We start from the raw sequence: 26,547 nt of genomic DNA, 5'->3' as shown, positions 1-26,547 counted from the left end.
TGCGGTCTGGAGCGATGCTCCTGGTAGGGCCCCCATGGCGGCAAGGTCGAAGGGGAGGACTCTGACAAAGAGCAATCAAACCAAGACCTCAACGGTGGAACAGGCGGAGGACGAAGGCTGAACTTGGTGGGCGCATCACAACGGCTGGGAAGGTGGGTGAAGGCTGCAGCAGAAAAGGGTCTTCGGTCGTCTTAGACTCCATGTCACTGGATCCCGACCCAGATCTGTCAAGGACCGTGTGATGCCTATCTGTGTACCAGTCTCCACACGTTAAACAAAGTCACGCACAGGCATCCTCCATGAGGACAGTCATACTCGTTTCGAGTGACCGCCAATGAGTTACTTATAAAGCGTTTTGGGATGCAATAAACTTGAAAAAGGCAATTAATATTATAAATGTTAATTTTTTAATTTATTACAAAATAAGGATTCGTTTCCAATGCAGGAAAGTTCAATATAACAGTAAAATGAATGGTGACTTGTTTTCTAGAAAAGCCCTATGGAGCATCCTTGAACATTTCAGGTTCATTAAATGTAGATGGCTCTTGATAATGTGTGTGCATCTGTTTTAGTGCAGAGAACAGACTGCTTTCGTTCGATGGGTAACATAACCTTGGGCAGTCTGTTACAAGCTGGCAGCTTCGTGGAGTCGGGCTCGGGTATCTGCGGTCGCCCTCGCTCCGGAAATATCCGAGTCGGCGTCGGGGCCGCTGACGGAGACTCACGAGGTTGGCCCGAACGTGACGTGGGCAGAGTTCGCCGCCAGCCCAGCCGAAACCGATGACGAGCACACACAAAATGAAGTCGGCGGCCGTGATGATGCTGACATTTTAACCCAATAAAGCCGCCTGATGGTGGAGCGGGCGGGTGGGGACGCCACGCTCGGAGTTGGAGGCGGGAGATGACAGCTTTCGTTGTGAGTAGCGTGGCCGGTGCGGGCTGAAGCGGGCGGGCGGGTGGGCGGCGGGCCAACGCCGGCTCTGCGGCCGGGGGGCGGGCCTAAAATGGCGGGCGTCCCTCCCTCCCTCCCTCCCTCCAGTCCCGGTCCCGGCCAGCGACCGACCCACCGGCTGCAGAGTCGTTGAAGTCGTTTCCAATTATGTTTATTCAGTGCAAATTATCTATTTCAAAATCCTGCATTCTCAATCATTGGAGTTATTTTTTTCAACTGTGTTTAGCTAAACTATGCTTTTATTTGAAGTAATATGCACAAAACGAATGCACTCTGCTGATCTCTCAAAACGTTTGGATGTTAACAAACTTTAAAATCAAAATGCAATACTGCATGCTTTGCAAATTTGGTCTCTTCAGTAATCAGAATCATTCTTCATATTATGTAGCTATTTGAACATGGCAAGGTAGAAGTTATCAACATTTATTTTTTCCATTAATATCAAAATTGAATACATTTTCACGCAACTGCTTTAGGAATAAAAAAAATTGCATGCTAAGTATTTTCAGAAAACTATTTCAAAATATTGTTTAAAAATTGTTGATAGACACATAAAGCTGGAGTAACAGCGGGACAGGTAGCATCGCTGGAATGGGTGATGTTTCGGGTTGATACCATTCTTCAGACTGGTTAGGGATAGGGAAATGAGAGATATAGACGGTGATGTGGAGAGATAAAGAACAATGAATGAAAGATATGCAAAAAAAGTAATGATGATAAAGGAAACAGGCCATGCTAGCTGTTTGTAGGGTGAAAACGAGAAGCTAGTGCCACTTGGGTGTGGTAGTGATAGAGAAAGAGGGAATGTCGGGGCTATCTGAAGTGAGATAAATCAATATTCATACCACTGGGCTGCAAAGCGAAATATGAGATACTGTTCCCCCAATTTGCGTTTTAACCTCTGACAATGGAGGAGACCGAGGACAGAAAGGTCTGTGTAGGTAGACACAAATAGCTGGAGTAACTCAGCGGGACAGACAGCATCTCTGGAGAGAAGGAATGGGTGACATTTCGGGTCGAGACCCTTCTTCAGACTGAAGGGCCTCGACCCTAAACGTCACCCATTCCTTCTCTCCAGAAATGCTGTCTGTCCCGCTGAGTTACTCCAGCTTTTTGTGTCTCTCTTCGGTTTAAACCAGCATCTGCAGTTCCTTCTTACACACAAGGTCTGTGTAGGAATGGGAAGAAGAATGAATGTGTCCAGTAACCGGGAGATCAGGTAGGTTCAGGCGGGCTGAGAGAAGGTGTTCTGCGAAATGACCGCCCAGTCTCCATTTGGTCTCGCCGATGTATAAGAGTCGATATCTTGAACAACGGATACAGTAGATGAGGTTGGAGGAGGTGCGAGTGAACCTCTGCCTAACCTGAAAGAACTGTCGGGGTCTCTGGACAGAGTCGCGGGAGGAGGTATAGGGACGGGTGTTGTATCTTCTGAGGTTGCAGGGGAAGTTACCTGGGGAGGGGGTGGTTTGGGTGGGAAGTGATTAGTTAACCAGGGAGTTGCGGAGGGACTGGTTTCTGTGGAAGGCGAAAAGGGGTGGAGATAGGAAAATGTGTCTAGTGGTGGGATCCCGTTGGAGGTGGTGGAAATTTTGGAGGATTATGTGTTGTATGCGGCGGCTGATGGGGTGAAAGGTAAGGACTAGGAGGACTCTGCCCCTGTTGCGATGAGGGGGAGCAAGTGCGGAGCTGCGGGGTACCGAGGAGACACGAGTGACGGCCTCATCTATGATGCGAGAGGGGAACATCCGTTCCCTATAGAATGAGGACATCTCGGATGTTCTGGTATGGAACACCTCATCCTGGGCGCAGATGCGGCGTAGACAGAGGAATTGGGAGTCGGGGATAGAGTCTTTGCAGGAAGCAGTGTGGGAAGAAGTATAGTTGTGGGAGTCAGTCGGTTTGTAATAGACGTCAGTCAATAGTCTATTTCCTGTTCTAATGTTCAGTGTAAACAGTAATGTGGAGCTATGCAACTGTGCAGCATGGAAACAGGCCCTTCAGCCCTCCTTGTCTATGCTGACCAAGTTGTCATATTGGGCTAGTTTCATTTGCCTGCATTTGCCCCATATCTCTCTAAACCCTTCCTACCAGATCTTTCCAAATGTCGTTTCACAGTAATATGTGACATAACCATTGGAGGCTTAATCATGCCTTTTTAACAGACTTGAAACTATGAAAAATGCCATTGGCAACTGACTTTGAATTGAACTAAATGATGAATGTTTAGCAAATGTTTTTCAAGTTAGTGGTTGGGTTTGTGTTTACTGATGAGAATTAGGTTTAAAATCACTATGGTCACAAATACTGTGGATAGTTTCATTTAGCTTATTGTCATGTGTACAGAGGTACAGTGGAAAGCTTTTTGTTGCATTCTAACCCGTCAGCGGAAAGGCTATGCATGAGCCGCCTGCAGTGTACAGATAGCCGATGAAGGGAATAATGTTTAGCACAAGATAAATTCCAGTAAAGTCTGATTAAATATAGTCCAAGGATCTCCAATGAGGTAGATAGTAGCTTGGGGCCACTCAGGATGTGCCCAGAAATATTTGTTTATTGTAGTCATGGAGGTGGATGAAATATGCAGGGATTGTTTTTGATGGCACAATTTTGTGCGATGAACCAAGGATTTTGAAAAGCAATTTGAAATGCAGCAGACATTTTGGAATCTTGGCCTTCTCCAGTCAGCAGTGTGTAAAACAACGTTAATTTAAATAAAGTCGCAGACAAAGATAGTAGAAGGCTTGCTCTAGTGTCTTTGGTCACAGATCTTTACCTGTGGGCCGACCAGCACTGGAACAGTTCCAGGCCCAGCTGATTTTAGCTTGTAATTTAATATTTTGAACAGAAAGATAGGTTGCGCCCATCTTATTTTCCAAGGACGCCCACGTATAAAATTCTCAGATGTACAACAATTCGCAAGCATGCCCTCTGTCTTTGTACATCTCCTTCACTAAATCTTTGTTTTCTTTGTCTAGTGCTTCTTCTGGTCTTTGATGTCTTATAAGGACACACGGCTAGCTTCAAGGCAGCAATCCTAAAAGTGCCACTGTTCCTTTTCCTATATCTTTGCAACTTATCAAATATCTCCATCACGCCCTTTGATTATTTTCTTTATCAGTAACTATATCAAGGGGTATTTTATTGCTGGTGATATTTACACTGAGGAACTAGCAGCTTTTAACCATCCCTTCAGCACCGTCACTATATACCGGGTGGGTATGTGTACCACTTCACCGCCTGAAATCGATCACAATCTTTTTAGTCTTGCTGACATTGAAGGAAAGGTTGTTGTCCAGGCACCAGGTTGTGAGGTTCTCAATCTCCTTCCTCGACTCCGCCTCGTCATTATTTGATATCAGGCCCACTACAGTGGTGCCGTCCGCGAATTTGTAAATAGAATCGGATTTGGATTTGGCTGCACTGTTGTCAGTGTATAAGGAGTAAAGAAGGGGGCCAGGAATGCGTCCTTGCAGGGCACCAGTGTTCAGGATTATTGTGGAGGATGATTTATCACCTATTCTCACTGATTGTGGTTTGTTGGTCAGTATGTTGAGGATCCAGTTGCAGAGGTGAGTGCTAAATTCAAGTTCCACGAGTTTGGAGATCAGCTTGGATGGGATAAAGGTATTGAAAGCTAAAAATCTTGTATCTAAAGTTGGCCATAAAAGCCCGTTGTCCTGGCGATAGCATGAGGTCAGAGTGGCAGCGATCGGCCTGGCCTCGCAATGCTGTCGATGTCCTCGACCGCATATCATCACTCTGCCACTGCAGGCCGCATTCAATCAGAGCCAAATTATGATAGATCATCAACCTTGGCACTCATTCTCTTCTAGAGTCAATGTTTGTGTGTTCAAATTCGAATAAGGGAATTTTATATTTTAGGTATGATGTGTTTTAAAATGAATCATTGAAATATCATGTTTGAGAAAGAACTGCAGATGCTGGAAACTAGACAAAAATGCTGGAGGAACTCAGCAGGTGGGGCAGCATCTATGGAGAGAAGGAATAAGTGACGTTTCGGGTCGAGACCCTTCTTCAGACTGATGTCGGTGGTGGTGGGGGGGGGGGAATCTATCCCCTACTCTCAATTCCTCCATCTACGCCGCATATGCACCCAGGATGAGGTGTTCCAGACCAGGGCATCGGAGACATCCTCCTTCTTTAGGGAACGGGGGTTCCCGTCGTCTATTATAGATGAGGCTCTCAGCAGGGTCTCCTCTATATCTTGCAGCTCCGCTCACTCCCCATCCCCCTACTCGTAACAAGGAGTCCCCCTTATCCTCACCTTCCACCCCACCAGCCATCGCATACAACATATAATCCTCCGACATTTTCGCCACCTCAAATGGGATCCTACCACTGGCCACATCTTCCCATCTCCTCTGCTTTCTGCAGAGACCGTTCCCTACATAACTCCGCGTTCAATTTGTCCCTTCCCACCCAAACCACCCCCTTCCCGGGTACTTTCCCTTGCAACTGCAGGCGATGCTACACTTGTTGCTTTACCTCCCCCCTCGACTCCATCCAAGGCCCCAAGCAGTCTTTCCAGGTGAGGCAGAGGTTCACCTGCACCTCCTCCAACCTCATCTACTGCATCCGCTGTTCCAGGAGTCAACATCTCTACATCGGCGAGACCAAGCGCAGGCTCGGTGATCGCTTCGCCCAACACCTCCGCTTAGTTCGCACTAACCAACCTGATCTTCCGGTGGCTCAGCACTTCAACTCCCCGTCCCATTTCCGAAACTGACCTTTATGTCCTGGACCTCCACCATTGCCAGAGTGAAGCTATTTTTCAGTCTCTGCCTCATTTTGTTCATTTTCAGATGTTCCCTGAAACCTACCTGTTTGATTAAATGTTTACCCACCCATTCTGATACTTAAGTGGCTTTGTATGACATTTTGTTTCATAAAATTCTTATGAAATAAATTAAAATATCCCAATGTTAAATGTTCTTTACAAATTAAATTGTTAAAATATGGTGTGGAGATAAGATTGATTATTCTGCATATGTGATTCCTAGCTTTCAAGGTCAAATCTAGCAGTGTAGACTGTACACTATGTATGATGATGTGAGGAAGAATCAAATTTCACTTGATTGCTGCAGTAATATTTTTTGTGCATTGGCTGCACCTTTTGTAGTTCTGGCACAGCTTGCTGTAGCAGTGAAGTTTGCTGCAGTGGTGGATTTTGCAAGCTTGATCTCAGTGCAGTATTCTCAGTTCATGTCCTTGGAGAGTACATGAGTTCCATATTTTCAAAATGCATGCTACGGCTCAGTCTCTGTCTTGAAGTTATTTTATTCGTTAGCTTTGCAATATTAAGTCATCCACAGTGTCTGTCTTGATAGATGACTATGTTTCAGTTTCACCACCCCTGCCCCCACCCCAATACCACCACCAACGAAGAGACAAGTGAAGGAATGGCTGAGATTTTTCTGTTGATGTATCACAAAGGAAGTCCAGATATATCATTTATTTCAGTTTACCATCTTGAGGGATAATAGCTCTAATGCCTTAAGTTTGATTTCACTGATATCTCTTTATTGGAATATATTATGGATAATTAGTAGCGTTTGTCTTTAAAATGTACAGAGGGGGTATAATTAAGTTTATCCTGTTGTTAATGATTTCACAAATGACACGAAAAGAATAAGAAAAGCTATGGAAATTGACGTCACATTATGATATCGTGAAAGACAGCAAACTATTAAAACATCAAAATTCAACAAGTTAATATGGACGAATTTTTAAGTACTGGAATTTAATTGAGCCTTAGGTTGATATTCATGTGTGAGAGTGAGAAGGTTTTGGGTAAAACAACGTTACAGAATTTGATTACATAATCCAGGGTGACACTCCGATACTGCTGATGGATTGTAATTTTTAAATGTTCAATGAAGACCCCAAATACTTATTTAAAAATAAAGCTCACTGGTACTATATATTGGCAATATACATTAATATTTTGGCCAAAATTTCAATATTAAATGTTATCCTTTAATTCACCTGGAGAAGATTATTTGACTGTTGTTTATGGGTATTGAACTTATTAATTTGTGTGCTTAGAAATGCTTTTGGTATGCTAAAGAAGCTTTAAAATGAAACTGCATTCACAATTTATAAATAGAATGCCATCTATTTAAATAATTTCCAATGGCAAAATTGAGAAGTAAAAACATTTGGCTAAATGAATAACTAAATTGATTGTCCATAGTTGAACTTTAGTTCAATTAGTATGGCATTTTGATTCTGTTAGGCAATATCTTTGCAGCACTAGTGCATATGGGGACAGTTTAGAGAGCAATGAACTGAATCTGTGGCACATAAATGAAGAGTAAGCTTTTCTGTCAGTGTGCAGAATGAAACATATGTTTACATCATTAGATGAGGCATCTTGTATACATCAGTTTGATGAAGCATTAAAAAAAAAAAAAAAAAAAACCCATTTAGGTTCAATGATCTTAAAATTGAATCTTGTACGGGTATCACTTCAAAGAGATATGACCTAACACAAGGTTGAAAGGGGAGCAATTTCTCGAGTGATAAAGTCAAAACGGTAGAATTTGTATCTTCATACTTCTTAAACTTTTATGCCTGATGCATTTTTATCCCAGCCAGGGAATACCTCAAGCAGCGAGCTCATAAGATCATTTAAACCAATAGCATTATTGAAGAGGATAGCTTTTTGAGGTATCAGTGCATGTAGTAAGACACTTGTCAATCTGGCTCGGTGCTTCAGTGACAGTCTAGTAGATTTCTAGACTGTTGAATGTTATTCCTATTAATACTCCAACACGCTTTAAATTCACTTATTTTAAAATGTTACATGGTAGAATAATACATTTTCCAGTGAACCCGGAAAGTTTAGCAGGAGTGAAGGAACAGAGGGCCGTTGAGTCAGTTGAGTATCAGGTTAATAATCTCACTTGGATCACAGTCTTCTGTGATGAAGCAATTCTATTTCCAGTTCCTTTACAGACAGCTCGTTCAAAATTATAATCGTGATATGTAATGAAAGTTCTTTTTTTTTTCTTGCATCTCCCTTGTATATTTCTTCCATCATATCAAAATTTTCCTGTGATCCTCGAATGATCTCCTAACTAATCCACTTTCCAAACCAATATTACTTGTACGCAGCTTTGTCAAATCTCTTCTCAATCTCTGAAGGTGGGTCCTGACATGAAACGTCACCTGTCCATTTTTTTCACCAATGCTGCCTGACCCGTTGAGTTCCTCCAGCACTTTGTGTTTTGCTCATAATACCAGCATCTGCAGTCCCTTGTGTCTCTTCACAATCTCTTCTGCTTTAGTCTAAAATTGTGGCTGAAATCTCTCTTCCTCGGGCAGGGCCTTCTTTCCTATAACGTGTGACCAGTTTTGGAAAAAATGCCCCAGTTGTATTCTAGGAAACCCTTCAGAAACTGTCAAGATAACGTTGGTGCTTTTGTGCTCTGCCACTTTATGAAGTGCAGGATCTTGTATATTTTTGCAAAGTGTTCCCTGAATATGATGTGTCACTGCAAGGATTAGTGCACATATATTTCATTTAGAACTGTATCTGTGTTTCTTATTTCTACTTTCTGTACTTTTGGACTTTTCTGTATTAAATTTCATTTGTTATTGCTGCCTTTGCTGTTTGGGCCCTTGTGTGTCTGTTATTGTCATGGTTTATCATATCTCTGTTTGGTTTTGTCTGCAGCTTTTGAAACTTTACTCCACACATGCGTATCAAGATTATCAATATATTTCAGTAAAACAGTGGTCATGGTGCTGATCCCTGCTTTGACTAATCTCCAGTCAGAAAACTGCTATTAACCACCAGAAGTAACTTTTAAAAAATCCATTTATACTGCAGGCCTCAATTTTGCTGATCAGTATTTTATGTGGGACTTTGTCATGCATATAGATTTTCAAAAGGCATTGGACATTTAGTCCATTCTCACTGCAAACCTTCTGCCGGGAAGTCAGGAGTGTTTGGAATATTCTCCAAGGGGAACTGGAAGCAGATTTTGAGTATTTTTAAAGACAGAGGCATATTCTTAATGAGGAAAGAGGTGATCATAAATGGGATTATGGGGTTGAATCATAGTTATACAATGTGGAAACAGCCCCTCTGCACACAGAATCTGTGCTGACCCTCAAGCCCCCCCCCCCCCTTTATCCTCCATTATTCACTAATATTCTCATCAACTCTCTTCCCAACCCCCCTCCCCAGATAATAACACTCAACACCACAGGGACAATTTGCTGTGGCTGATTAATCTACCAATCCATAGGATTGTGAGTGGAAACCAGAACATCTGGAAGAAATTCACTTGGTTACAGTGAGAATGTGCAAACCGCACACAACGCTGGAGGTCAGGATTGAACCCCAGTCACAGGAGCTGTGAGGTAGCAACTACCAGTTATGTTCAGATTACCCAAGATCTCATTCATTGTCAGAGCAGACATGAGAGGCTGTGTGAAGACTTACTCTCTTCCCCCCCCCCCCCCCCCCCCCCCCAGCTGAAGGTGTCGCTATTATAGGTTACCTTGTGGAAATATACAATCAGTTCAGTCAAACATTTCAGCCTTTAACAACTGTTCTTAATTAATTCAGACTTCTCCAATTGTTTAGTAATTCTGTTCCTCACTCATGAGGTTATACTTGTATGAATTTAAACCTGTATAATTCCATTTCTTTTAAGTCTAGATTTTATTTCTTCTCTGGTGACTCCTATAGGGGTTTTGATATTCTGCAGCATAAGCTGGTTTCTTGATGTATTACTTCTTGGAGAGCTGTCTCCGTTTCAGCTGGCTGAAAACCTCTAAATCAGCAGTGTAAATTGTCTTCCCGAGACATTGGCAAGCTTCGTGGAGAATCTTTTCCAAACCCACATAATTGCTTGCTGCTGGCCCTGCAGCAATCACAATTGCAATGACAAGACTGCGGGTGACTACAGATGCTTTCACCATGGTTTCTCATAAGTGGTGATATGTTTTCCAATTTTCTTTCTTATTCACTTACCGTTTATTTATTTTTTTCTGCACCCATTTAAGCAGATGCCTTTATAGTGTCCCACAAAGAAATATCCATGGGCAATGTGATCAAAGATGTGTTAACTGCCTATAATAAATCATTGAACTACGAATTCTGTAGCCAAACAAGTTAACTAAAACTCCCAAAATCTTGAACAATTGTCAGACTACCTCTTGATTACTTTGCAATGTGTTCCAGAAAAGATATAGATATGAAGCAATTCTTCAATGTAGATTGGATCAAATTTAAGACTGGTGTCATAGCATTTTTTTTCACAAAGCAGTTAGGCACCATGACAAAGAGAATAAAAGTCTGAATCTATTGAGAAACAGCTGGAATTTTTCTCTCCATAGATCATCGAAGATTGGGCCGAATAGTTTCTTAATCCTTATTAATCTTGTAAATGGGAATTAAATGTTCTGGAGTTGTTTACCTCTTGGTATTTTTTGGTGATTTACAACACTTTATATGCTGTCAAGACAATGACTGATTACTTTCTTAAATTGTGAATTGCCTTATCTCCAATATTTGCCTGATATAACTTGAATTAATTTGTCGCTAGGATAATAGCATGGCGATATTAGTGGATGAGCATTGCAGAGGCTGAGACCAGTGACAGGAGCCATCAGTTCAAATCTTGCAATGGCAGTTAATTAAATAAATATAAAATTAGAAGCTCTTATCACAGCACTGGCAACTGTGTGATTATGGGATGTTGGGGACATGTCATTTGGTTCACTTACGTCCTTGAAGATAAGACATCTGCCCTTCTTACCTGATGTAGCTTATTTATGACTCGGGCTATATGGTGGATCCTTGAATACCCTTTGAAAATGGCCTAGTAGGCACCTCATTTATATCAAACCATTGAAGTCAGTTCGGTTCTAAAGGATAGTTGAGGTTTAGCACCAAATCCTGTTTTGTCACCAAAGTGCCCAGGCACGAAAAAATAAAAATATCTATCTTCAAGATTGAATCTTCATGATATATAATTTTCTAATAATAACATTGAATATAAATATTATAGATATACAGTAGGCTGAGAGGAGAAGTAGCTTTAGAGCAAAGCTTCAAAAAGGAAAGATGTTACCTCTATGCACAATATTCTGCAGCCACTCATGGGACCATTAGTAAGAATAGTTGAAATGGGTCCAAAAATGGACTTCAACAATGTCTGATGTATGCTGAATATTTGTTAGAGACCAGTGGTTGGAGAAATATTTGTTAGAGACCAGTGGTTGGAGAAAAATACATTTGTTGCGCAGATGTCTATTTGAATTTATGTGCCATGCAAGCACCGCTACTTTGCTCTAGGTTTGAATCGCAGGATATATATCCTCTACCTCTTGACAAGCAAAATCATAGCTTTCCCCTTCCTTTCCCCCTGCCCCAGTACACATTCCCAGTAATTTAAAGCATTTATATCTCTGATAAATGCGATCAAAGAATACCAATCTGGGATTGCAGCAGAGGGACTCGCTATGCGTAGTAAAAATTTACATATGTCTTGGATGTCTTTTTTTAACTTAAATGTGAGCTGACATCTATCAAGGTCGAGGGCTTTTCATGTTTGAAAACTGATGTTTCCAAAGTCTAAATTAAAACTATTTTTGCTTTGACAGTTCATTTTTCCTTTGTTGGTTCTAAATTTATCTTCTGTAAAATGGAAAATGTATTATAAAATAAAATTTAAACCCCCCCTACACAGTTTGTAATGCAAGGCAGTGGTAGGTAAGCACTTTAAAGGTTTTTTAATAAGTAACCCTTTTATTAATAGCTGTGATGAAAAAATAAACATTATGCAACTTGAACAGTGGAATGGAGTTTGCAAAAGAATGCTGTAACCTGCTTTGAGTTAGCAAAGCTATCAAAAATGTTAACCGGTTTATTTGCTTTTTCATCTTTGCACAAAGGAAATCTATAAGAATTTATGAAGTATTTGAATATATATCCATAATTTATAGTTCAGTAAGATAAATATTAAACTGTATTTTAAAATCTGGATTGAAGTGGCAAAATCAAAATCAAAAGTCGGAGAGTTACATATCACGGAAACAGGCCCTTCGGCCTAACTCATCCATGCTGCACAATATGCCCCTTCTAACATACAATCTCTTGGTACACAGAAAAACATAGCAGCCAGTTTGAATGCGTTACAATCAATAATTGGACAACATGATTAATGACCATTTGATTTGTTATTAACATTGATTGATGGAGAAATGCCCACAACCTTCTGTGCCAGTTCTGAGAATGTTATTGATTAATTTCACATTATTGTTATTTATTCATGTTGGGAATCTGGGTGTCTCCGGCAAGGCCAGTATTTATTGACCATTCGTAATTATGGTTGAAAATGTGGTGGTGAGCATTCGTCTTAAACCTCTGTAGTGGTGAAGGTACACAACACTGCTGATGAAGCCGAGTTTTAGTTAAAAATATAAGAAGATATTAAATTGGTTTCTGGGCTAGCTTACAGCTTATATTTAGTGTCAAGTTAGGCTTGCCTTAGGTTGTGGGTGTGGGAGATAATAAATCCTATAACATTGTCTCCCAAGTGACAGGCAGAGAGAGAAGCAGCTAAAGATATCTTTGAAGTAGATCAAATAACCCAATGTTTATGGGGGAGCACAGAGAGAAATAAACAGTTGATCTTTGTAAACAAGTGACCTATGTTTATGAGGACCAAATGACAGAGGAAGCAGCGAACAGAGAAGGGTGTCTATTTGGAGATAAGGCAAATGGCCAATGTTTTTAGTATATCTTGTACCATGTAAAAAAAAAAGTTTGATGTGATGCATTCTGTGGAAACCTTTTCCAGTACTTCTGACCATGACTAATGTCTGTGGAATGTGATAAGGGGACAAAAAACCTATTTAAAGCAATGTAATTCTGTTGTTCAGAGAAGGTGACTGAGCATAGTCAAGTGTCTGGGTTGGTCACTTGACTGTAGTTCTCCCTCCCTTCCATCGGCCGATGTTAAGTAAAGTTTTGAACTGGTCTACCAACAGTTTGTGTGGTGTCTGTTTATTAAGAAGCGAACCTGGTTTAGTAGTTAAGATAAGTAGCTTTTTCACTGCCATTGGGCAAAAGTACCAGGACTTAGACCCAGGAACAAGGAATGACTGACAATGTATTTTCAGGTCAGAATGATGTGCATCATTGTACATGTTGGAAAGTAATATGTAGGTGATGTTCCCAAGCCTCCTCAACTGTTGATCTCCTTAATGATAGACCTCATGGATTTGGGTGGTACTGTTGGAGCAGTCAGGCTATGTAACTGCACTGCAATTGTAAGCAGTATGCAAATTACAGCCACTGCATGATGGTGGAAGGAAAGTAGGTATAGGATAGATTTGGTACCAATTACATGGGTTGTTTTAGTGTGGATGCTGATTTTTTTTTGAGAGCCAGGTAAGGGGAGGGTATTTCATCACACTTCTGACATACCTTGTAAATGGCGACTTCAGGATTCAATTATAAACATGGCATGGAAACCGGGCCTTGAGCCCACAAAGTTCATGCTGACCATTACGCAATCAAGGACACACTTTTACACTTTTAGCGCACATTTTTGTAAGATGCAGCAATGGAGAGAGTGAAGGAGCTTATTGAAGAACTGTTAGAACATGTCCTTATAATGGATCTGATCCTCAGTCTTTCAAGAAAGAGGGCTTCCAAAATTGTGTAAATGTAGGTTTCTCAAAAAGTAAAATAGAATTCTGTGAAAAAATATTAGTTGCTTTTAGACGTTAAAATTAGATAAATTTAATTACTGAACAATTCAGAAACCAAAATCTAATGTGATGGCTTAATTATAAAACATATAATTTGGGCGCTTAAAATGAAAATGCAGGTGTTAAATTGTTTCCATTATATTGAATTTGCACTATATTTTGGAGCTGCCAGTCATTGTGGTGATCTTGGGCAACATTTAGTGTGCTGTGCTTAGATACTTAATTTTGTTAAAATGAATAGTCCATGATAGTAATGCAGTCTTTACACTTCTCTGTTTGCTAATGTGTGAGTTAATTGATGCTAATAATGAATGTTTCAATAATCCAGTTGCGGAAGAACAAAATTTAAGCTTTTGAAAATGGATGATGAGTTTGGTAATATCAAGTTATAAATAACAACATGGAAACCTGTATTGAGAAATTAAACAATGAATTTCAATTGGAAGTAAAGGTTTCCTGCAGGGATACATTTAGCTTGTTTAATTTGCAGAGAAGAAATTCAGCTTTATGCAGTTCATTTAATGAAAACATCTTTCTTACAAACTGCAAATGTAATATTTGACATTTTCAGTTGATGTTTAGTAAATCAAATTGTTCTGACTTGTCATACTCACTGACAAGAAATAATTTATTTTCCTTGGGTACTGCCAACATTTTAGAATTGCTGTCATCATCCTAACTCAGAAATGCCATTCTTAAAATGAGGTATGGTAGAGTTGCTGCCTAACGGCACCAGAGACCCTGGTTCAATCCTGACTGCAGGTGATATCTGTGCGGAGCTTGTATGTTCTCCCTGTCACAGCATGGGTTTTCTCTGGGTGCTCTGGTTTCCTCCACCTTCAAAAGACGTGCAGGTTTGCAGGTTAATTGACTTCAGTTAAATTGTTCCTAGTGTGTAAGATAGTGCCAGTGTACGGGGTGATTGCTGGTCGGCACAGACCCGACCGACCAAAGAGCACGTTCCCGCGCAGTATCTCAAATGTAAAATAAAACAATTGAACTTGTAAACTACTTTCCCTTCCCATCTGTGATCGCCCTTTTTTCTCACAATGATCCTTGATCATGTCAAAATCTCAAATTCAGTCTTGTCAGCCACTTCAAGTTTAAACCTTTTCCCATCTAATTTTTACCTCTGATTCAATACTTAAGCACTGAATCAGGATTAGAACTTGAAAATCCTGTGACGTATAGTCCTTTATTACCTCCTTTTTGACTTCTCTGTAAACTCTGAATTGTGTACTGCACCAAAGCTACTCCGTTTTCTGGCTGAGTGGTTATGCCTTTTGTTGGCTGTTTATTCACTTATTGGATTGAAGCCTGAGCATTACTAATAAAGGCTTCTCTTTTTTTCTAGTTATATCTCACATTTTCCCAACGGTCTGTGTGCTATTCATTTCTCAACTAGATCTAAAAATTAAAATGTGGGGCTGTATTTTGACAATACCCTGCCTTACATTTTCACAACTAATATGGCTGTAAAGCTACTGTAAATAAGAATCTCATTGTTCCAGTTCACATCTGGTGCACATGACCAAATAAGCAATCTTAACGGTCTTTAACTTGAAACAGATTGAATGATAAGGCACGCAGAGACAGAATTGTGCTGTCAACCAAAATATCCAACTTCCAGTCTTGGAGGGGCTTTGGATTTCTCCAGTTAGGCAAGAGTTCATCTCAATTTAAAAAAAAATCAAAATGTTTGTCCCATTCTGGTCACTGTCTCCAATTGAAACGATCTTAGTATCTTAGTATCCGTTTTGACATCTTGAAACAACCCTGCTCCCGTTTGACATGGTTCAATGGTCCTTGATCATGCCAGTTCATTGGCTATATTTAAGAGGGAGTTAGATGTGGCCCTTGTGGCTAAAGGTATCAGGGGGTATGGAGGGAAGGTAGGTACGGGATACTAAGTTGGATGATCAGCCATGATCATATTGAATGGCGGTGTAGGCTCGAAGGGCCAAATGGCCTACTCCTGCACCTAATTTCTATGTTTCTATGTTTATTGTCATGTGTACCAAGGTACAGTGAAATTTGATTTACCATACAATCATACCAAATAAGCAACAAGATACAAAACTACATAAAGATTAAACATAAACAGCCATCACAGCGGCGTGTGAGAATCCCTAGGGCACACAGCATAAGTGGAGACCCACAGCCATCAGTTAAATGTCTGGGCCACACACATGCTCTTCAGCGTTATGTGACCAGAGTTGTGCCGACCGCTGCCACTGTTCGGGCTGCAGTCCCTATCCGCCCGAACAGTCAGAAAGCCATCCACACTCGCACCAGACTCCAGGATGTTCCCCGCAAACACCGAGATTGCCGCCCTCACGGCAATCCCTCTGAGTCCCCACCCGCGCAGGCAGCACGTCCATCTTGTTTTTCGGCGACCTCACATTCCCCACTGTGATGGACGCTGAATAACTTTTACCTTCTTCCTCCTTTTCTCCTACTTTCAGTGGGGGTTTTAAATCACCCGCAGCCTGCGATCGAAGCTCCTGTATCTGTGATCGAAGCTCCCGCATCTGGGCTATCGAGGCTCCCGCGATCGGGGCGGTCGAAGCTTCTATGGTTGGAGATCTCTAACAAAGGCCGCAGTGTTGACGGAGATACGATATGGAAAAAGTTGCATCTCCGGTGTGGGAAGAGATTAAAAAAAGTTTCCCCCAACCCCCCACCCCTCCACCCCCCTCATAATACAAAATTAAAGATACACTAAAACATGCAAATAAAACGGACTAAAACAACAAAAGAAGAAAAGGACTTCTTCTTCCTGCATGTGGCGTGCACAGCCTAAAGTTGTAGGACAACTTGTTCTATTTGATCTTATTTGATTGTGCATGCCAGGTTGATTGCATTCGTCGAAACAGGGCAGACCACGTGAAGGTTACAATCTCCCACCCCAAGAAAGGTACGAGACAGGCTGTTGGCGAGGCTGCCACTTATGGCACCACCTGGTGGTCAATGTGTACTGCCCACTTCTGCATCTCTGCTGTTTTATCCCCTATCTCTCCATACTTTACAAGTTATTTCAAAAATAGAGTTGAATGAGCATGACACTGTAATTTCAAAGAGGGAGTTAGATGTGGCCCTTGTGGCTAAAGGGATCAGGGGGTATGGAGAGAAGGCAGGTACAGGATACTGAGTTGGATGATCAGCCATGATCATATTGAATGGCGGTGCAGGCTCGAAGGGCCGAATGGCCTACTCCTGCACCTATTTTCTATGTTGTATTTGCGATCAAATAATTATTTGAAGAGGGCGTTTCTCTAATCATGTTTTTAAAATTGTAGGATTGTAAAACATAATTTATGGAATAAAGCAAAGCTCCTTTTATTACTCTAACAAAGTGCCGGAATTGCTCATCAATGTCAGCAGGGTTTCAAAGGGAGGGTCAATAAAGCGGGCTGTCCACATTTCTCTAATCATGTTTTTTTATCTTGATTTTTATACGCAGACTCATCCATCAGTGAGGGTGAAAGGAACAGAACATAACTACAATCCAGTTCTCTGCCAGGATGAGAAATGTTCCGCTAATTCCAAAGGTAGCCACATGCACTGCCCCTTTTGTAGTGTGACCGAAGCCTACCAGGACCCTGTCATCTTGAGAGCACATTACAGAGTTAAACATGTTGATAAAGGGCTTGATTTTGCAGGTAAGACGAACTCTATAATGGCACTTTGAGTTGTACAGATTTTTTTTCTTTTTTATTACTTTAATTCCTCTGAAAGGATAGAAGTAAACCAAGTCATTGAAAAGCAAAGCACTGCATGATGGGGTAATGCAATCCTGGAAAAGTAGTCTGTAAACAGATTATAAAATGTCTGAAGAAGGGTTTCGGCCCGAAACTTTGCCTTTTTCCTTCGCTCCATAGATGCTGCTGCACCCGCTTTTTTGTGTACCTATAAAATGTCATAACTGTTTGAAGAGGGCATTGCTCTAATCACGTTTAAACAATTTACAAAACATCATAGTTTGCAGAACAGGCAAAGCAACCTTTATTTAATCATAGACCGGCAAAGTGCTGGAATTACTCAGCAGTAATGCGAGTCTCGTGAGGAGAGAAACAAATTAACATTTCAGGTCAATAAGCGAGCTGTCCACAGCATATTTGTTGCACAGCAGCAGTGTGGAAGCTGGCTATTCATGTAGCTCTCTGCAAAGTCATGTGAGGCTTGTACAAGATGGTGAAGGTGGGTGATTAATTCCGGCAATTTGTTTTTCCATTATATACAGTATTTTGCTTCAGCATATTACAAAATGGATAATTGAAGGAATTTGCATTACCACACACACAGTGATATATATTGTGCAAATAGATTTTCAATTAAGACAAGTTGGAAGTAGACAACTAACAGTGAATGAATGTTAAGTTACTAGTCGTCATTAGTGGCATGCATCGAACATCAACGACTGCTTTTGAAGGAACGTGTATTATACTTAATGTCCAGAATGTGCTTATAGATTATTTGAAACGGAGAAGAGGTACTTTATTTGCACTAATTAAAAATTGTTGATATTAAATATCCCGTATCATTTTCTGTACAGTTGCCTTTTCTCCGATTTAAAATCTCTGAAAATTTCTCTACAGCCCAGGTTACATCTGAAACACTAATTTGCGAGTGTTCAATTTAGCTGTCAGTAAGTTAGAAACAATACAGTGCTTCAAATATGTTCTGATTTTCAAGTTGGATAAACACCAACTATTCTCTCAGCAATTTCTTTGCATCCCTACCTCAAACAACAATGTTCTGTTTGTCTGAAAAGTTTTGAACAAATCTGAAGAACGATCCTGTTCCAAAATTTCACCTATGCTCTCCAGAGATGCTGCCTGACCTGCTGAGTTACTCCAGCACTTTGTGTCTTGTTCAGTTTATTTGCTTTTACTTCTCGAGGGCAGTGATCCAAGCAATTAAGATGGAGTGTTCTGGGCAATAAATGTGTGAATTTTGTGTGAAGAGGGATGATCCATGCTTGTTCCAGCCTGTTTTATTGCTCTGAGGAAATATATAAATTTGTTACTGATTATCATGGGTGTGTAAAGGAATGTTTATTAAAGTGCCCTATTCTGTCCTGAAAGCTCCCCATTGTTCTGGGGAGCCCCTCTGCTACTTAAAATACATTCAGTTTTCTTTTTGTGATTTAATTCTCAACTTGAATCTGTGCTAAAGCATTTTGTGTCTCATTAGCCATGTAATCTTTCAAGTAGAATAATTGGACATAATTTTAGTTTTGTAAAGTGAAATGTTTACTAATAATATTTGTAAAACTGTTAATTTCTTTAATGACACCATTTTAATTAATTAGGACCCTGCTGTCAGTGATGGAAGAATATTTGATATTCTAACAGTAATTTTAACTGATGGAAAAGGATGATTTTGAGGGAACAGTTTCCTAAAAGATTTTAAATGTGAATAGTCCACAAACCTGCCCCGAGTGCAGCCATTTTTTTTGTCAAAACCCATCCTAATTTGGACAGGCAAGATATTCTTTTGAGGTGTTCATTTGAACTACAGGGGCAGATACGTCAAGCAATCCATTTTGTCTGAGGGTGTTATAGCATGTGAGACTTAATATTACATTTATTCATTTTAGGTAACCTCCTCCCCTCCACCTCTTCATATTTGTTACCTTTCTATTGTTCTGTTTTATTTTTCACTCCTGTATTTGCTGCTTGTTTTTGAGAAATAATGTTTATCTCTTGAGAATTTTGGTATGCTCCATGTCAGAGATAATCCCTCTCTTCTCTCCACTGTTTGCCTCTCTGAAATTTAAAGTACACTTTTCTAGTTCTGATAAACATCAACTCTGTTACTCTGCCCACTGATATTCCTTAACCTGCTAAATGCTTCCAGCATATCCCTCTAAATCCTCCACCTGAATTCCATTCTATAAAGTAAATCTGAATTGGGTGACCATTACAGTGAAATTTTGTTAAGTGGTCCATATAGTTTGCTTTGAAGGGACAGGATCTGTACACAGGAATCAAACCATTTTCATTTTGGCATCTAGATATCTACTTATCCTTCTGAATTATTTACAGTCCATGTCAGATGTAAAGTAAAACTACCGTATTTTCCGGCAATGAAGACACACTTGTGTCAAAGACGCACCCCCATTTTGAGGAGAGAGAGCGAGAGAGAGCCCGGGACGAGCAGCCAGCCTTCCGCCCAGTAGCTACCCGCCAACCACCACCTCTACCGGTTGCGCCCTGACTGGCGGGCGGGCTGGCAGAAGGTGGTGAGGTGGCGGCCAGTTCTGCTGTCGGGTCCCAGTGGCAGCTCGCAGCCATCCAAGCCACTTCTTCTCCGGGCCACAATGCGGGGGTTCCGCGCCCAGAGCGGTGAGCGAGTGAATTGCTGGCATGATCTCCGACCCCCCACCTTCTCAACGCTCCTGTCCTCCCCGCTACTTTACCCCTTGCAGCCCAGCCAAGTTTACTACTTTGTGCAGCCCAGGCCGTGCTGACTCGGGCCAGACTCCCCACATGCTGTGGAAAGGAACTCCCCCGCCCAGTGGCGCTGTCCTTTTACAGCCGCTTCCCCCCTCTCACAGTTCCAGGGTCGAAGGCGTGGCAGGTTCCACGGAGCAGTCGCTACGAGAGTGGCGTTGCTCGGCCTAACCTTCGGCCTCCAAGACGCAGAAAATTTTTCAGGCCTTATTTTAGAGTAAAAGATGCCAGGAAATACGGTAATTGGGGAAAACAAGTAAACTATAGAAGCTCGAACAGAAAATATGGCAGATATGATTATGACTTTTGAAAGATATATGGGTAGGAAAGGTTTAGAGGGTAATGGGCCAAATATAGGCAAATGGGACTAGCCCAAAATGCAAACTTAGTCAGCATAGAAAAGATGGCATGAAGTGCCTGTAGGTACTTCATACTCAGCAGGTCAAGCAGCACATGTGAAGTGAAAAATAAAGAATGTTTCAGGATCAATGATATCTCAGAACTTTGAAGTTGTTATCGACCTTAAATATTAATTATGTTTCTTTCTTCACCCACTTGCTTGACCCTTGTGTGTTTCTTCTACTTTTATCTAAATTAAAGCTGCTGCTAATCAACTTCGACAATGAATTTTAAACCCTAATGTCAGCGAAGTCTTTCATTTCCCAAATTAGCTATTAACATGCCTTTGAGTGAGACAGCTGCCTTGTCCTGAACTGGGGAAAATATTCTAGTTATTCAGACCCACCCCCCCCCCCCCCCCCCCCCCCCCCACCCATTTACCAGCATAAAAGTGATGAAGCTGTCTATGGTGAACATGATTAAAATACCACAAACAAATGCTGTTGATTTTCATCCTGTCCAGAATCAAATAATTTGGAAGATGAGAAGACCATATCCAAATGAAAACATTGCCTAGTCCTTAGAATCATTTTTGTTTGGAAATTTGTCTGATTTTCTAATTTTTTTCAAATTCCACATAATTACAGAGGGACTTCCAAATGGTTGTGTAAATTTTCCCTTTTCATATTTTACCAGGCTTAAAGATTCTACGTTGTTGCAACCACTGTGACATTATTGGAACGATTAAAGGAGAAAAGAAATTCAAGGGTGCGCACTGGCATTGTTACCGCTGCCGAAACGGTTTCAACAGACGTGATGAGGCCGTCAAGCATTATAAAACTCATTTCCGCAATCCTCATACCACCTTCCAAATTCAAGTTACACAGGTAAGCTTGGTTGATTTGCGTCAAAGTTTGTATTGGTCAAAAGAAAAAGTGACAACATGGTAAGAATATATTTTTTTTAATTTGGCACAGAATCTTAAGCTTGTTGAAAATCAATTTGGTGGCAGCCTTGTCCAAATGGCCCCACTCGTTTCTTTAGCCAGAAATTGCTATGACTACATTGCAGTTACTCACCTCCAGTTGCACATTCCTGGGACCTCTGGATTAGCTTGGACTGCAGCACGTTGAATAGTGTTACTCCAGGCCCGTTGAGTAGTGTGACTGCAGCCCATGGAATAACGTTGGATAGTCCATCCAGTCCGTCGGTTCCTGTTTTGTAATCGGGTCTTCTTTTGTCTTCCTCTCTTTGTTTTCCATTCCACTGCACCATTGGGTACTATAACGACATTTAAAAGATATTTGAACAGGTACATGGATAGAAAAGGTTTAGAAGGATATGGGCCAAATGCAGACAGGTGTGACTAGTGAGCATCTTGGTCGGCATGGGCAAGTTAGGTCGAAAGGCTGTTTCCATGCTGAATGATTCTATGCTCCCTGAAGCATTGTTTTCAAGAGGCTGCAGCACCAGACATGGCCAAAACATTATAGTTTTGATGGTATTAAGAAGAGGCCCTTGTTTTCCAGCTGTAGACTTAATTATTTGCTGTATGTGTTAGATTTCTTTCCAGGTACTTATCAGGGTCTTATTACATTTCTTTTCAAATGCGTGTGAATATTTCTGAGACATGCCTTTAATAGCTGTGCCTGACAAAGGTTTTGTACAAGCTGATTTAGGCAGCACTTTCTCACGTTGTTTTCAGTTTGGTCATGGCTGGGGTTTTCATTGCTATCCAGGTCTAACTCAACTGTTATAGACAATAGGTGCAGGAGTAGGCCATTCGGTCCCTCGAGCCAGCACCACCATTCACTGTGATCATGACTGATCATCCACAATCAGTACCCCATGCCTTCTCACCATATCCCCCGACTCCGCTATCTTTAAGAGTTCTATCTAACTCTTTTGAAAGCATCCAGAGAATTGGCCTCCACTGCCCTCTGAGGCACAGAATTCCACAGATTCACAACTCTCTGGGTAAAAAAGTTTTTCCTCATCTCTGTTCTAAATGGCCTACCCCTTATTCTTAAACTGTGTGTCCCCTGGTTCTGGACTCCCCCTACATCGGGAACATGTTTCCTGCCTTTAGTGTGTCCAATTCCTTAATAATCTTATATGTTTCAATAAAATCCTCTCTCATTTTTCTAAATTCCAGTGTATTCAAGCCCATTTGCTCCATTCTTTCAACATATGACAGTCCCGCCATCCCAGGAATTAGCCTCATGAACCTACGCTGCATTCCCTCAATAGCAAGAATGTCCTTCGTCAAATTTGGAGACCCAAAAAAAAAAAAAAAATTTGGAGACCAAAACTGCACACAATACTCACTAGGGCCCTGTACAACTGCAGAAGGACCTCTTTGCTCCTATACTCAACTCCTCTTGTTATGAAGGCCAACATGCCATTAGCTTTCTTCACTGCCTGCTGTACCTGCATGCTTACTTTCAGTGACTGATGAACAAGGACACCCAGATCTTGTTATACTTCCCCTTTTCCTAACTTGATACCATTCAGATAATAACCTGCTTTTGTGTTCTTGCCACCAAAGGGAATAACCTCACATTTATCCACATTAAACTGAATCTGCCCACTCACCCAGCCTGCTCAAGTCACTCTGCATCCTTTTAGCATCCTCCTCACAGTTCACACTGCCATCCAGCTTTGTGTCATCTGCAAATTTGCTAATGTTACTTTTAATCCCTTCATCTAAATCATTAATGTATATTGTAAATAGCTGCGGTCCCAGCACCGAGCTTTGTGGTACCCAATTGTGCTGCCTGATATTCTGAAAGAGACCCATTAATCCCTTCTCTTTGTTTCCTGTCTGCCAATCAATTTTCTATCCATGTCAGTACCCTACCCCCAATACCAACCATGTGCTCTAATTTTGCCCCTATGTAGGACCTTATCAAAGGCTTTCTGAAAGTCCAGGTATACTACATCCACTGGCTCTCGCTTGTCCATTTTCCTAGTTACGTTCTCAGAAAATTCCAGAAGATTAGTCAAGCATGATTTCCCCTTCGTAAATCCATGCTGATTCGGCTGTTACTGCTATCCAAATGTGCCGCTATTTCTTTTTTTATAATTGACTCCAGCATCTTCCCCACCACTGATGTCAGGCTAACTGGTTTATAATTCCCCGTTTTCCTCCCGCCTTTCTTAAAAAATGGGATAGAAAACATTAGCTACCCTCCAATCCACAGGAACTAATCCTGAATCTATAGAACATTGGAGAATGATCTCACCAATGCATCCATGATTTCCAGAGCCACCTCCTTATGTACCCTGGGATGCAGACTATCAAGTCCTGGGGATTTATCAGCCTTCAGTCCCATCCGTCTACCTAACACCATTTCCTGCCTAATGTGAATTTCCTTCAGTTCCTCTGTCATCTTAGGTCCTCTGGCCATCAGTACATCTGGGAGATTGTTTGTGTCTTCCTTAGTGCAGATAGATCCAAAGTACCCATTCAACTCATCTGCCATTCCTTTTTCCCCCATAATAAATTCACCTGTTCTGCCTTTACGGGTCTAACTTTGGTCTTAAATAATTTTTTCCTCTTCACATACCTAAAAAAGCTTTTACTATCCTCCATTATATTCTTGGCAAGCTTACCTTCGTACCTCATCTTTGATTTCTTGGCATTCTTTCCAAGAAGACAGTGGAACCTCGACCAATTTCAGAAAATCATTGGTTAAGGCTGAATTCTGAAGACTTGAATGCATAATTTAGAGTGATGCTTAGGGTGCACTACTGGTAGAATGTTACTCTGAGATCATGTCCTTCAGATAAACAATTAAAATGAGGCCCCTCGTAAGGATTTGGTTGGGCATTAAAACAAAATAGGTAACATGCTCAGTTGGCCAACACCTATCCCCAAGGGCCTATGTCAGAAGCTGATTATCTGCAGATTTTCTGCAAGTAATTCATTTTACCCTGGAGGAAAAAAACAATTAACAAAAAAAAGAAACTATTTGAGTCAATGCAGTGAATTATTACAACGTTAGCAGTTGCTTTTCTTTCGGATATGAGGGTAATTGTAGATAATTACAGGGCTTGCATATGGATAGCATTTCTCCAGATATAATTTTTCGATGAAATGGCCCTGCTTTTCAGATGATGGACCATTCCATTTTATTCCTTCCTTTGCATCAGCAGCCATAAAAAAACACTTCCTGTCTGCAATGGCTGCATTTCTAATAGTACTGAAATTCAATACCTCGAGTGATAGTAAATTTACTGTTGGTCAGTGGTGCTTTGGAGTGAAGTTTTCTTTTTGACAAATATATCAGACAGCAATAATTAGATAGAGGCAATCAATGGTTGAAGTTGTAGGATTGGCAAGTATTTTAATGATGTTTGCAATTTTCTGTGAAATTAATTTTCAAGACATTACACATTATAAATGGAGTTTTAAAAACATTTTCTACAGAATTTTGCTGTGGCAAGCAGTCCATAATGATATTGACGGAATTGTATTAAATAGACTTGAATGTTAGAAGAAACCATTATTGAGTTCTATAATAGCTCCTATTTGGTTTTACAAGTGTCTCATCATCATATTAACTGGTGAGTGGGAAGAAGTAAAAGATGAAATATGTCCATTGCATATCTCATTACAAGGATATCGGGAAATGTATTAAATTTCAGTATCATAGATAATGATTTGTATAACAATTGTAGTTAACATTGATAATAAATTTGCAGATTACATCAAGATTGGTGGTATCGTGGATAGTTAGGAAAGATATCCAAATTTACAAAGAACCTAGATTAATGCATTTCGTTGTTAATGCATTTCGTTGTCTCTGTACTGTACACTGACAATGACAATTAAAATTGAAATTAAAAATTGAATTTGAATTAATTAGGGAAATTTACACCATGATCCAGATCAGTGGGGAAAGTGGGCCAATGAATGGTAAATGGAATTTAACTCTGACAAGTGTGAGTTGTTGCAGTTTGGTATGTCAGACCAGGGCAGGATATGCACAGTAAATGGAAGAGCTCTGGAGTGTGTGGTAGAATAAAGTGATCTAGGAGTACAGGTGCATACCGCCCTGAAAGTGGCAAGTTGGGTGAACAGTGTGGTGAAGAAGGCATTTGGCACACTCGTCTTCATTCCAAAGGGTACCGAGTACAAAAGCTGGGACATCTTAAGGTAGCTGTATTAGTTATTGCCGAGAGGCTTTAGTTTTATAGTTTGAGATGCAGTGCAGAAACAGGCCCTTCGGCCCACCAAGCTGACCAGCGATACCCGCACATTACCTTACACAGACGCTAGGTACAAGTTTACATTTGTACCAAGCCAATTAACCTACAAACCTGTACGTCTGGATGTGGGAGGAATCAGAAGATCTTGGAGGAAAAAGTGATCACCTAGGTTACAATAATGTCATTAAACTTTGTATTAAAATTGTTACCTTCAGTGAAATATGAAAAAAAAGTACATTTCTTAGATTAATACATGGTGTTTCATGCAGTGTTCCATTCTATGTTAATAATAACACATATAATCAACGTGAATATGTTTTTGAATCTGTCTAATTAGATTTTCACCTATGAAAGTTCTGAATCCACACTTCGTAAGTCATGTTACATTTTATGTGACTGTGAAACCATTCCTTCTCATCTTTCTCAATCTACCTGGAGTCTTTGACATAGTTGGTCTTATAAGCTTTCTCCAAATGGTCTCCTCTGAGTTTTAGCTGGTTTTCCACACTTGGTTGACCAGTCATGGCCAGAAAATGCTCACCTGGATACCCAATCATTTTGTGCGCTCCAGGCTGGGATCTGCAGGCCAAAAAAACCTGCTGTCTGAAGCCTCAAACTTGAATCTGCAAATGTTAATCTTGATGTGGAGCAGGTAATATGTTGCACAAAGACTCTGACAAAAGAACTTCATTTTCACCACAAGCCTCTGCTGCTCAGGCTGATAACTGCTTGCTGGGCCAAGATTAGTTTTAAACACGAGGCTGGTTGTATCCTCAATGAACATCCTTGTGACCATCAAATCCCTATGGTTTTATTGCCTGGGTG

The 26,547-nt window shown here is 40.8% G+C and overlaps 1 protein-coding gene across 1 annotated transcript in view; it reads left to right on the top strand.

The window, feature by feature from the left end:
• The first annotated feature begins 651 nt into the window (after positions 1 to 651).
• The window catches only part of zgc:193801 (uncharacterized protein LOC564476 homolog), a 42,535-nt gene continuing 16,639 nt past the window's right edge, over positions 652 to 26,547 (top strand). Inside the window, exons 1-3 of the mRNA XM_055655863.1 lie at positions 652 to 916; positions 17,175 to 17,373; positions 21,205 to 21,395. Coding sequence (XP_055511838.1) covers positions 902 to 916; positions 17,175 to 17,373; positions 21,205 to 21,395 — 405 coding nt within the window. The 5' untranslated portion in view covers positions 652 to 901. The remainder of the gene's footprint in view (positions 917 to 17,174; positions 17,374 to 21,204; positions 21,396 to 26,547) is intronic.

Source organism: Leucoraja erinacea, chromosome 25 (genome assembly GCF_028641065.1).
Source record: "Leucoraja erinacea ecotype New England chromosome 25, Leri_hhj_1, whole genome shotgun sequence".
Taxonomy (NCBI): domain Eukaryota; kingdom Metazoa; phylum Chordata; class Chondrichthyes; order Rajiformes; family Rajidae; genus Leucoraja; species Leucoraja erinaceus.
This window is presented reverse-complemented; position numbering and strand designations above follow the sequence as displayed.